The 13,277-nt window shown below is 39.1% G+C and overlaps 1 protein-coding gene across 2 annotated transcripts in view; it reads left to right on the top strand.

The window, feature by feature from the left end:
* Nucleotides 1–13,277, top strand: part of CHST9 (carbohydrate sulfotransferase 9) — a 188,724-nt gene that overhangs the window by 111,045 nt on the left and 64,402 nt on the right. For both annotated transcript variants that reach the window (XM_087819023.1, XM_087819024.1), the window contains one exon: nucleotides 1,535–1,576. In XM_087819023.1, coding sequence (XP_087675149.1) covers nucleotides 1,535–1,576 — 42 coding nt within the window. The remainder of the gene's footprint in view (nucleotides 1–1,534; nucleotides 1,577–13,277) is intronic.

Genomic DNA, 13,277 nt, shown 5'->3' with positions numbered 1-13,277 from the left:
ATTACCTATCAAGTTCCAACCCATGGGGATCAGTTATACTGTAGGACTCATAACTTATGGATGAACTAGACAAATAACTTATAAATACCTTCATTCGAAATGCAGAAATTACTAAACCAAGGGGAGCTGCTAAAACCTTATACCAGGAAACTCATGACAATACAATTCAAAATACCCTTGGATATGTTTTTAAAATCATTCTCAAGATAAAAATAATATTTAATTGACATAAGTATAAACTGGCATATTTGAACACAAATGAAATTTAGTGAAAGATTGATTTAAAAAGCAAGTGCCAATTGCTTTTCAGGATTATTGTCTCGATTAGGGTTAGAAAAGCAATATTATAAATGAGTTGCATGGGTAGTAAGTTGTTTAAGTAGAGCAGGATAGCAGGACAGAGAATTAATCCTACCATTACTTAAGCCTTATCATTTTTGAGCACTTGTTCAAGTTTTTAGTGAGCATACTTGAAAGAGATATTTAAAAAAACAAGATAGCATACAGAAAGCAAAATTTACATATATATGTATATAATATATTAATCTATAGTTTAGCATGCAAAATATATTTATATTAAGATTATATGTTATATGAAATATGTGGTATAGTATACAGTATATAATATTAATGTAAGTTATATATTTATAATTTTTATTTAAGAGAAGAATTGGAACTTTGTAATCTAAAAAGCAAAAGGCTAAAGAGTCATATAATTACCACCTTGCAGTTCCCTAGGGTTGTTCTCAGAATGAGCTCAGGCTCTCCTCTACCACAGATGACTAAAAAAGAGGAAATACACTGTGCAATATTTAGCAACTTCATCCACTAGAAAGAGGGTCTTCTTGATTATCAGGATGAAAAATTATTGGTTCAAGGAAAACCAAACCCCAAGATTTCAGTCTTAGAGCTCTTCACTGCAGAATAAACTACCATTAGTTCTGGATGATTTCAATATTCTTGGGATAACTTCCCTCAAAGAGCCTATTGCTTTTATGGTAGGTTTCAATTCATTTACTCTTTCAGGCTTCATACACTAAGATATCAAGCAGCAGGGCCACTGGATACTCAGTGCCAAGAGATGCACATGGCATATCTATCCCGAGTACCAATTTTACCCCAAGATCTATCACAAGTACTCAAAGATTCCGAGAGGAAGCTATAATTGTCTATCAGCACACTGATACGTTATGGAGAGCATTTCACAGAGTCCAGCGATGGACAGTCTGCAACTCCACCTGCCTCACTAGTACCCGGCTCCTTTCTCTGGCGCAGAGGAAACAGGCAGAAAGCTCAGTCTTTCCTGTGGCTAAATTTGAAGATAATGCCCAGTTTCCTAATAAGTGACACCAAGCCATCACCCCTTCATTAACCCACAGGGGATGCCATATTCTACCAAAAACCTCCCGATGATTTTCTGTGCTAGAAATAAAATATTAGAGGCTCTGTGGTATCTTTATGTACAAAGTTGTTTTTTTGTTTAATTCCTTTGCATGTGATGCTAATATATGAATTTCTTTCTCTTCTTTTCCAGGATGGGGGCCAGTAAATTACTTGCAGCCTGTACCCAGAATCAGTGAGTAAACTCCCTGTAATGTTTGAGTCTTGGATAGTTATAGATAAGCAGAGCAACAACTACAATATTTGAAAACTCCATAGTGTCCCTTTTAAACACTGCTCTTATGATGATAACTGTTACCAGCAGGCACAGCCTCGGTGGCATTGTTGGGGTGTAAGTCTTGGAGGGTGTGGGAGAGAAGGGAGCAAACCATGATCCTTGACTTCATGAAATTTACAGAGGAAACCAAAGACTTTAAAGATAGATTTCAATTATATCTAGCTTAATGAATAATTAATATTCCTGTTATTTGAAAGAGTTTGCATTTTTCCTGGTTTTCTTTAAAAGTATTTAACACTTCCCTGAGACATTGGACTTTATTTTCCAGAAATGTCTTTCTCTAAGAATACAATAAAACCTTACTAAGATATTCTAATACACAATTTTTGACCATTTGACCGAGGCTATCATGAAATTTACCTTTGAATTGGGTGCAAGGAATGGATTTGATAAGATAAATAAAGGCAATACCTGTGACTGATTTAAAAAGAATAATTGTTTTCATGGCTGTAGCATATGGTCTTTAGGCAAAAAGATTCAGCTATAAAATAAGGATCCATGTCATTAAGTAGATGTCTCCTTAGACAGACTTTATTGGCAGATCATAGTACTGAAAGTAATAAAACTGCATTGCTTTCAATAAATTCTGACTTCCATAATTCAGGCTAGCTTTTTTTTCCTACCTCCCAAACTTATTATTCTAATCTAATGAAGTTTACTTTTGTGTTGTATCTGAACATAAGGATTTACTAATAGAAAATCAATTCTGATTATCTTATAGTTTTAATTTACAAATACAAATTTTAATATTTTGGGATGCCTATCTGTAAATTGATCACCTAGATGACATAGTGTATTTACTTTTACAAGGAAAGAAAACTTATGTATCATTCCCTTTATTTTTCTGTGATTTTCATACAGTAGATAATTTTTTTAAATTTAAAACTCAATATGTTCACAAAGCAGGCAAGATAAATTCCCAGGATGATAGTGAAGATTTACGATGAGAAAAAAAATAACCCCAAATCAGATCATGCCCTCCTTGGGCATATTGTAAAATTGGAGCAGTAACTGAATCACCATTCATTAGTTCATTCATTCATTCAACAAACACTCAAGGGCTATGTTTATTGCTTCAGGGTATGTGGAGATAAATAAAATTCTCGTCTTTATTGTGCTGACAACCCATAAATTGAAACAGAGATGAAGACAAATAATATTTTCATGTGATAAGTGATGTGTTATTCTTATACACAAAGTGCTTCGGGAACATAGAGAATACATCATTAAACCTGACTGGAAGAATTGGGGAAATATTCATTACAAGTATAACATTTGAGCTCATTCTTAAAGGATAAATACAGTTTCTACAAGTAGAGAACAGAAGAACAAAGTTGCAAATCAGTATGAGCAAAAGTGTGGAGATATGGAAGTACATGAATCACTGACAAAAAACTGACTTAATTAGTTGTAGAGAACTGAGGGGGTGGGGGAGCTCTATTTGGTATATATAAAGGTATATTACTATGTAGATATGCCCTTCCTTAGAGCCCAGAGAATGATTTATTCGAAAGTCATCTGTACACAGTTGAAATGGGAATAGATATTTCTCTCTTGAACAGTTGAGAGAACTTTTAGGAACACAGAATAGAATCAGCTCCCTGATATAGAAGAGAGGAGGGGTTAAAAAAAAGGATAGATTTAAAGGTGGATATAGAGAAATTTGAAGGAGTTTATGTCTGAGAGCTTCAGTTTTCTTTACACTATACTGTTGGATATGCATGGGATGTAGACTGGGAGGACACAAGTTTGAATCCCAGCTCATCTGCCCATGAATGATATCACATAACTTGTCTATATTTCAGTGTTATCATCTGTAAAATTGAGTCAATAATTACTTTTAATTCTTAGGTTGAAGGACTATATAATGTATGTGAAAGCATGTTCTAAACTGTAAAGCATTCTGGGATAACAATACTTATGAGAAATTAGGATTATTAAAGGTAAAGCATGTCCAACATATTCACATAAAGGTGCTCTACAGATGGGAGCCACTAGATGATTATCATTTGAACAGGAGTTTGTCTTGAGGAGGGAGGGAAAAAAATCAAAATAAGGAGTGAAAACAAGGAGGGACATGTAAAAATGTGTTTAAGCAGAATTAAGGGCCCATTCCAAAACTATGATTTTGCATGTGCAGTCATACCTGTGAGCTCCAGAGCAGCAAAACTTGATGATGTGATGGACCTGGAGTTGGGCAAGGTCAGAGCAAGTACTATGTCACTGAGGGAACAATTGAAAAGATTGATCAGTGCAGATCGCAGAAGCTTGGAGGCCTGGTGCTCCACTAGGTTGGCAGAATACTGCCTTTTCTATTCAGGGTCCTGTGATCCTACAGCTCTTTTCATTATCAAATAAGTGAGTCGAGTTGCCGAACATCTCCGAGGTTTGTTAAGTTCCAGCCACAGGCTGCTGCTCAGAGACCCAGACCCTTGCCTGCCCTTCCACCCTTGGCTCACAATGCCCAGCCCAGCCTATACCCAGCCTCCTTTTTCTACTTGAGTTTTAGTCCTTCCCTAGCACATGAGGCAGCAAAAAGTTTTCTGCCTCCTCTGGAATAGAAAACTGAAATTTGAACCAACTAGAAAGGAGCCAGGCTGCAAGCCTGACTTGTTTCTCATTCCATCAGCACCAGCTCTAGACCTCAGTACAGAATTCACTGGCTGCGATAGGCAGGACCACACCTCCTCTCGCACACCGAGAAGTGGGTTATCTCACCAGCCACTAGGATAATGTCGTGTCCTCTTAAAATGCTTAGTAAGCCCGGTGGGCCCCAGGAGAGAGCTGCCAAGATCTTTCTTTATAGTTACTACACTCACCTCAGAGGGAGATTCCGATTCCTAGAGCATGTTCTCAATTTGCCAAATGGCTGTAATAAAGAGAATGTCGGCTATATCTTACACATTACTGACTCCTGTTTTAACTGATGTAAGATACACTCCTCACTTGGGAACATGCTCGATTCATTCATTCAGTAATTATTCATTAAGCATATTCAAGGGGCTAGCTACTTTCCAAGATCTTTGAAGATAATGAATGTAAGCATCTTCCATGAATAATATTTGAAACATTGGGAAGACCCTGTGAAACTCAGCCAAAATTTTAGGTTTCTGTGGAAATATAAACTGCAGGCTCATTAGAGGTTGGGAAACCCCAGAGCTTTTTTTTTTTCTTTCTGCTCAGGCTCGGCTTCCAAAGCCCACTCGTCTCTGAATATCAACAGGGATCACACAGAATTCACCTCTAAGCACCTTGTTGCCTGTACTTTTCTTTCAGTAAGCTCTGATAGTTCGCAGATGTGTAGATTGTTCCAGAACGTATAACATCCTGACTCCCCACACATGGCCCTTCCCTGCATGGCAGGAGCCATGCCGAGGGTCACCCCATCTCTGCCTTCCCCGAGTGGAAAACACCCTGTGACGCTTCTCCTGATTGGGCTTCCGCTGGGTGTTCTCCTTGGCTGCCCTGAGTGCACATCAGCCCATTCCTGACTGCTCCCGTCGCTTGGGTCATGCCAGCCAGACCACAGTGCCGTCTACAATACCATTTTACTCCCACCTGTTTGCATGCAGACTCCCTTCTAGATCTGCTGGAGGGAGCAACTCACCGTTCATTAAAAGCAAACACAAACATCCTTTATCCATTTTATTTCCTTAGCCATAACTATACTTCTGTTTCCTTCTTCAATTAGCAGATCTCCCATTCCCAGGCTCTTTACAACTCCTCTCTACCCTTTATATATCTCATAGGTTTTAGTAACCCTTGAGAGATAGTCTTTTGGTTTATTTCCCACTTAGGTGGAAGAACACAAGACTCATGTCCATCCAGTGGCAAACTCAAAATCAGGAGTCTGTGTACAGAGACATTTCATCTGCATATTTTTTTCATTGTTCTTTAAAACTCCCTTGTTTAATATGGAATAAGCCCATGAGTCCTGGCCAGCGAGAATACAGTTCAGATTGTAACATCACAGACTTGAGGATCTTGTTAAAATGTTCAAGGCAGCGTCTAAAACTTGAATCTTTTTACTCTGGATCCTCTACTTCCTTGGGTCTGAAAAAATATTTGAAACATTATTTACAGACTGAAAAAAAGTGCTTTCCTTCTATTTCATGAGTGGAAATAAATGAAAATCATCTCTTAGAGTCAATGAACTGAGAAATGTTCCTGGGATTTTCATGAGGAAAATCTTTGGGTGCGGTCTAGGTCCCAGCAAAAGGGTGCACACATTCAGGGGTGATACCTTCTTACGGATTGATAGCATGCTCTCTCCCGGGGTGGAGGGGCCGCCTTTGTGGAAAAGCTGCAGCGGGGTGTGATTTTAAAGAAAGAGATGCTCCTGGCCACAGCTTCACGTGCTCATGTCCAGTCAGTCACACAACCTATGCTCACACCCTAGAGCTCTGCATTTTGTAGGTGTGTTCTTCTCAGCACAGTTCCTGGAAAATACTATCGGGTAAGTGCACCCAGTGTCCTGTGCTCATCCAGCTCCAAGAGAAGGAGGCACGTCTCCTGTTCATGAGCTCTGAAGGGGTCAGAGATGTGGCTCCTGTAGTGGGGACTCCGGCCCCTGGCCGGGCATGGCTCAGGGCATTTTCCAGCGCTCACAATGTTGAGTCCTCTGCGCTCAGCTTCTCTGGGGAAGGAGGAGAATTGAGAAGAAGGTGATATAGTGTTAGAATCAAAGGTCAGGGTTATTATTAAGGTAAGAGTGGAAAGGGGGGAAGTCAGACCTAAGTGTGTCACTGTAAGTATCCCTAGCTGGCAGCTTGTCCTTGCTCATACCTAGAGATATGCATCCCATCGACAGGCAGAACATGCTTTTCTGTAAATCTAGGATTACCAAAGCTGGTAGGGAAGGATAGTTAGAGACTTTTCTACAGCCTTCCTGAGCTTATGTGAGAATTAAGCCTTACAAATCTTATAGGAATTGATGGACATGGTGATATAAAAAAATGCAGCATAAAGCTTTAGATTCATGGCCTAACAATCTCAGCTGAAAAGCCCTCACACTGTAGGATAAAATAAAAGGCTACTCTTTGCTAGCCTTACCTACGCTCACAGACTCCAGTATCCAGATAGCTTGCAAATTATGCACAAACTGAAGCTGTTATTCCCACAGCCATGAAAATAATTTGTGGATTTGTTGAGATCTTTTCATTGTTTGGGGGAAAGGGGCGCACATCCTTCTTGTATGGCAATAATTAACAAAGAAAAAGTGGCACCTCGCAGTTAATTTAGCTGTTCTTTTAAATATTTCCCTGGTACCTGAATTACATGAACGTAGTATTTTAATAAACTGATCCGCAAGTGTTTCTTCCCTTCTCACTGAGGTGCGGAGTAATCTGGAGGGTCAAAGTTTCCAATCTTTTTTTCTTGCATTAAAATGATCAGTCATTTCCATTGTGGCTATACCCAAAAGTCAATTTTTGGTCTCATTAAAGTGCCCTGTAGAATAATTCAATGGTGATGAAGATGGAATTCTTCTCAAAGTGTAACTACTCCCCTTGCTGGTGTATGGTGGTAATGACACTCATCTGTGAAAAATCCTGATTCAGAGCAGGAGGGGTTGTTTTGGATTTTTTTTTTCTTTTTCTTTCTTTTTTTTTATAATTCCTTATGTTTTAGAACTTCACAATGAATTGAGGTCTAACCTAATGAAACTGCTGTCATCATACATTGTAAACCAGGTATGTTAAATTCAATAGAACCAGATTTTTTTTTAATGTTTCTTAAACCTAGAAAGTAGGAAGATATTCTGAATAATGTGTTCAAGTTTCTTTAAAATAATAGAATCTCAATATTTAGAATTGAGGTGCAATTTCTATACAGTAAAATGCATAAATCTTGTGTTCAGTCCGGTGAGTTTTGACAATTGTAGATGCCCTGAATGATGGCACCCAAAGTCAAATACTGAATCTCGTACCCTCAGCATTTCCCTGAGGCCCTGTCCATCAATTCCAATTCCAGCCAGTTCCAGTCCCCACCACCTCCCTCCCGACTCATCTCCTTCCTGCCACCCGGGCAGCCACTTTCTTGATTCTGTCACCATAGGCTAGTTTGGTCTTTTCTTGGACTTCATCTGAGTGGAATCATACAGCATACACTCCGTAGACTCACTGCCCACTTGCCGTAACACATCTTGGAGATTGTTTCATGTGTCTGCAGTTTATTCCTCTTTTATTGTTGGTAGTATTCCATTGTGCAGCTAAACTACAAATTATTTATCCTATTTTTGACATTTCAGTTGCTTCTGGTTTGGGACTAATATGAATAAGAATGCTCTGAGCCCGGCCGGGCGTGGCTCAGCGGTTGAGCGTCAACCTGGGATCCAGGCGATCGGGGTTCGATTCCCTGTCAGGGCACATGCCCGGGTTGCGGGCTCAATCAGTGACTCTCTCATCATTGATGTTTCCATCTCTCTCCCTCTCCTGTCGTCTCTCTGAAATCAATAACGATATATAACAAAACAAAACAAAAACACCTCTGAAAATCCTTGAACAAGTCTGTTTGTGAACGTGTATTTTCATTCTTGTTGGAATGAAGACCACGGGGTGGAATTCCAGATCATAAGGCAAATGTTTAACTTTATAAGAAACCGCACAACAGTTCACCAGCAGTGTTGGACGTTCCAGATGCGCCTTATCTTTACCAACAGTGGGTATGAAATGGGATCTCTTGTGGCTTTAATTGGCACGTCTCCGATGGCCGATGACGTTGATCACCCTTTTTTATGTGCTGTTGCCCATTTGTGCATCTTCTTTGGTGAGATGTCAGGCTCAAGATCTTTCTCATTTTTTCTGGTCACTTGTTGATGGTATGAGTTCATCGTATATTCTGCCTTACAAGTCCTTTGTCGATATATGGATTGTAAGTACTTTCCCAGTTTGTGCTTTGCCTATTAATTTTATTCAAAGTTCTTTTTGATGAGTATACATTTTAAATTTTGATCAAGAACAATAAATTACTTTTCTTTTTCACGGTTAATGCTTTTGAATGTCCTAAGAAATCTTGGTGTGCCCTCAGGCTGTGAAGATACCCTGCTATTACTCAAAAAGTGGTGGTCACAACATTTTAAATTGGGGATAATCATAAGGGCAGTTTGTAGACAGACCAAGAGGCATGTTTACAGTGACTGCAACAGAGCTGTGTCTGCAGTTTTGTAAGTTTGTGATTACTTGTTAGTTTTCAAGGGTCTCCTTGACTTAGTCTCCTTTTTCTGAGAAACAGAAAACAAATTCAGATATTTTTAGAACTGTCAGGATTGAAGAACTAAGAAGGCTCACTGTGAGGCGTGAATGTCCTATGGGCGATAACGACTTTAGACAATGATCTTTGTAGTACCAGCGACTATAGCGTTAGTCACTGTCCTCGAGCAGTGACTTCAATTCCAGGGGGCCAGACCATGCTATGTCTATTCTTTGTCCGCATCTTTACAGCAAAAGGATGACAGCAAATGATCAGACCTCCCTAGTCATATCATTTGCTGTATATATTGATTTAAATATATAAAATTTTAATATCTTCAATATATGCAATGTATGTGTGTAGAACATTCTGATCACCTTACTAAAGTGATGCTTTAACATCACCAAGAGCCAAGGAAAGCCCTGATAGTATTTATTCCTTTGATTAATATGTATTGATTCATACTGTGTGGTAAGGTACTGGACGTGCAGTGGTGAACCAGCAGACCAGGTACCAACCTCTAGGGGCTTACTATCTAAATGAGGAGAATCAGTCAAGTAAACAAAAATGTTGTTTTAGATTTTGTTCAATGCTCTCCAGAATATTACAAGGCACTGTGCAAGACAGTAACAGGGAAGACCTCTTTTAGGGTGGCCTGTCTGAGCAGGGGGCATCGAATCGGAGACGGTTAGAGAGGAACACAGCCCTGTAGCAAGCAGGGGAAGAGCAGTCTGCTCAGGAGGAGCTGCGCAGGTGAAAGCCTTAGGCAGGTAAGAGCCTGCGTGATCCAGGCCAGGGGGGTAGGGTACAGAGCAGTGGGGAGAGACAGGGTAAGGTGAGGTAGGAGAGAGAGATAGCGGCAAAATGACTGTGAGGCCTTGTTGGCCACAGTCCAGAGTTAAGTTGTTGAAGACTGTCATCTTCCATGAGCTTAAAGTGGAGGCCACACTCCTCACAATAAGCCTGAGGTGTTTATAGCTAGAATAAGGGATATTAATTAATACTTTTGTTTTAGAGTCCCTGAGGAGTACCTTATAATTACCAATGCTGACTGATAGCACTTGGCCTGGGATGACCTGGTCACTCACTGGTATTTATCGAACAGGATTCTCAAGGTAAGAGGTCCATAGAAATATGAAGCAGAGAGGGGAACTCTGGCCAGGTGGATTTGGAGTTAGAACTCACCTAAGCTGAGTGTGCTGATGGACATACTGAAGAAGTAGGGAGAAGACCAGGAGTCAGATGATGAGGCTGAGGAAAAGTCTTGAAATGATGTCCAGGACTTAGGATCGGACCACGTAAGGGACAAGAGATCTCGTGTACACCAATCAGATCATTCTTGGGTAGGTAATGTGGAGGGAATGGAGAGAAACTAATAGCAGGTAATCAACTAGAGAGTTTAAAAGAGTTCACGTAAATTACACAGAGTGGTAAAGGGGAAGGAGGCATGAAACCAAGAATTCTGTGCAGAAACCTCTATCAATTGGTCAGGTTTGCTGATTAATTTTCAAGACCAACCTAGTCTCCTGGGGTATAAGATCCCCTACATGACTCTGTGACTTGAAGTTATTTCTGGTCACTAGGAAGTGTGGACCAACTATGTTAGCGCATATCACTCCCCACAGAGTCTTCAAGAGAGGCAGACAAGTGAGCTGGGTGCAGGGCCAGAGTCAGCATCCTCTCCCTGCCTCTGTGTCCCTACCCCAGTCCCGTAAGTATTAGCCCTTCCTCCTCAGATAAGCATTCCCCTCACCTCTCAGGGAACATTGCACGGTGCCTATTTGGACATACACACTACTCCTTCTCTTGTGACCATTTAAACTTTGGAAAATAAAAAGTATGTTTCCCCCATACTGAGGAGACTGGAACCCTTTGAAAGAAAGATGTCAGGGTGACTAAATACTGGGCATAAAATGCGAGGATGGTGACCTTGCAGAAGAGCCAGAATGCAATAGTTACAAAAATGTCTTAGCAAAATGTCAAGAAATTGTAACACTTTTTTTTTTTTTTTTTTTTTTTTTTAAGCTTTAGGGGCAAGTTGGATGTATGCAAATAACAATAAGTAAAACCTGGCTTGGGGGAGAAGCTGAAATGGAAACATATTAATGAATAACTAACTTCATAGAAGGGAGTCAAAGGCCTAAATACAGAGATAAACGAGATGAAGGATAGAGTCCTTGGTGACATGATGAGGATTGATACATTTTTTAAATGAAAAAGAGAGATACAGGGAGACTTGGAGTTAGAACTCACCTAAGCTGAGTGTGCTGATGGACATACTGAAGAAGTAGGGAGAAGACCAGGAGTCAGATGATGAGGCTGAGGAAAATTAGAACAGGGAGAAAGAAGAACATCACAGAAATAAAGATCAAGAGCCTGCCTAGAATGTGTTATGCAATTGAGAAATCTAAGATTGAAAACAGGGAAAGCTTCCCCCTGGTCTTTATAATGTGTATGCAGAAAATATTTTTCAATCAATCGCTGTTCTCGATTCACTGCTTTTGAAATCAAGAAGCAAATCCATAGATAAGTTTGGTTGTTTTATAATAGAGTAGTTTGAGGGCTCTTTTATGACATTAAATATGTTTTTGTTGAGTTGGTTGCAGAAACATTATTTTTAACAGATCTGTAATTCTTGAAAAAGTTTGCCATGTATTGTAGCCAATATTTTCTATACTTCCCAAGGCTAGATTTGGCTAGTTGATATCACTGTGGGATTGGACCATAGAGCTAATTTCCTCATTTGACTTTTAAATCAGGTTTTGTGTGTGTTAAGTTAAACTGAAACATTTTGATTATGAATGTAATGCCAAGATGAACTGGTACACTCCATTGACTTTAATGAAATGCACATGTTTTTGCAGGCTTGTGAATGATGGCATGGTAGAACAGCTCTTGGATCTTATTATTTAATATTTTTTCACTCATATTTTATGTGATACTTACCACAATCATAGCTTTTTAATTTTATGAACACAGTTAAACTTAAAATTTTTATTTCATCAACTTTTCAACGGGATTGATATTACCAAGGGTGTGCCTGACCCATTTTTACATAAAAGCAAGAGTTGACAACCAATATATTAAATGCAAATTAGTTAACATTTACTACATGTCTGTTATTTGAAAAGCACCATGGTAGGAGATTAATTTTCAAGGAATAAGCAAATCATCTGGGTAACTGTAAATTTAAGGTGAAATTTTTTGTCTTCGGTGATTATAATAAATGTATATATGTTAAATACCAAACAACATGTGCTACTAATATACAAAAGAGAGAAGTAACTAGGATAGTTCAGAATAATGATATTAATTGTGCAGTACCTTGAGTAAGGCTCTTTGCTAATATTTTTAAACCATGGAGTCCTTTTTTGAGTTGAATCTTTGGTAATGTTAGATGAGTTAAATATGCTCAGATACTTTTAGATGTATTTAAATTTCATGTCATATACTCAGGGCTTAAAGCTCAAGCTGTGGCTTTCTTATTTATTTTTGTGAATTTTTTTCATGCCCAATAAGTAATCAAGTTATAAAAGCATGTTTACATTTTCAACTACTGACTCAATATTACAAGATTAAACAACCTAATAATTCATAAATATACTCATATTGTATGTTAAAGAGCTCTGAAATGAACAACAGATTCAGCACCTGAAACATCCTCTGAAACTTCGCTGTTGTACAGACTTGACAAGTGTTATACACTGCACAAATTCATGAAGTGAGCAATTATAAGCACCACTTGTTGCCATTGGATACATTGCATGTGTCATTAAAGTCCTTACTAGTTCAACCATAGTTTTTCATTTCATAAATGACAGAGTTTAAGTGTGCTATACCATAAACTCTTGCACCATTCCCTGCCCTTCCACATCAGATGCTTAATAGCCACCTACTTCTGGATTAATTGCTTGATTACAGATAAGTACACATGGGTGAAAGATAGAAAACGTTTAAGTCTATTTCATGCTTTCCCCCACCATCAACCTATCTCCTATGGCTTTGTGCTTGATCCTGGCTTCCTTCCTTTGGTCATTACAAGCCTTTAGACTCTGGAATCTGATAGAACTGGGCTCAGGTCCTGGCCCATTGTGGGTCCTTGGGCAAGTTGTTTAACCTCTCCAAGCCTCAGTTCCACTATAAGAGGATGATGTATTAGGAGATGTGGGGTTTGATTTGGTTTGGTTTTGCTTTGTTTTGTTTTATGGATGTGTTGACCATTCTGTAATACGTGTAGAGACGTGTTTAAAGATTCATGTTTTAAAGGTGTTTCTAAGAGTGCTGCTTGCATGCCACATTGAGAACAGGGTTATTTCAGTGAATGGATGTGTTATAGATGAGACACCCAAAGTTCAGAGGAATTGCATTTCTTGTCTTCAGCCACACAGGTAGTAGGTGTGGAGTTGGCATA

The sequence above is a fragment of the Miniopterus natalensis genome, chromosome 7 (assembly GCF_054644295.1).
Source record: "Miniopterus natalensis isolate mMinNat1 chromosome 7, mMinNat1.hap1, whole genome shotgun sequence".
NCBI lineage: Eukaryota > Metazoa > Chordata > Mammalia > Chiroptera > Miniopteridae > Miniopterus > Miniopterus natalensis.
Note: the sequence above shows the minus strand (reverse complement) of the source record. Positions and strands in the feature narration are given on the sequence as shown.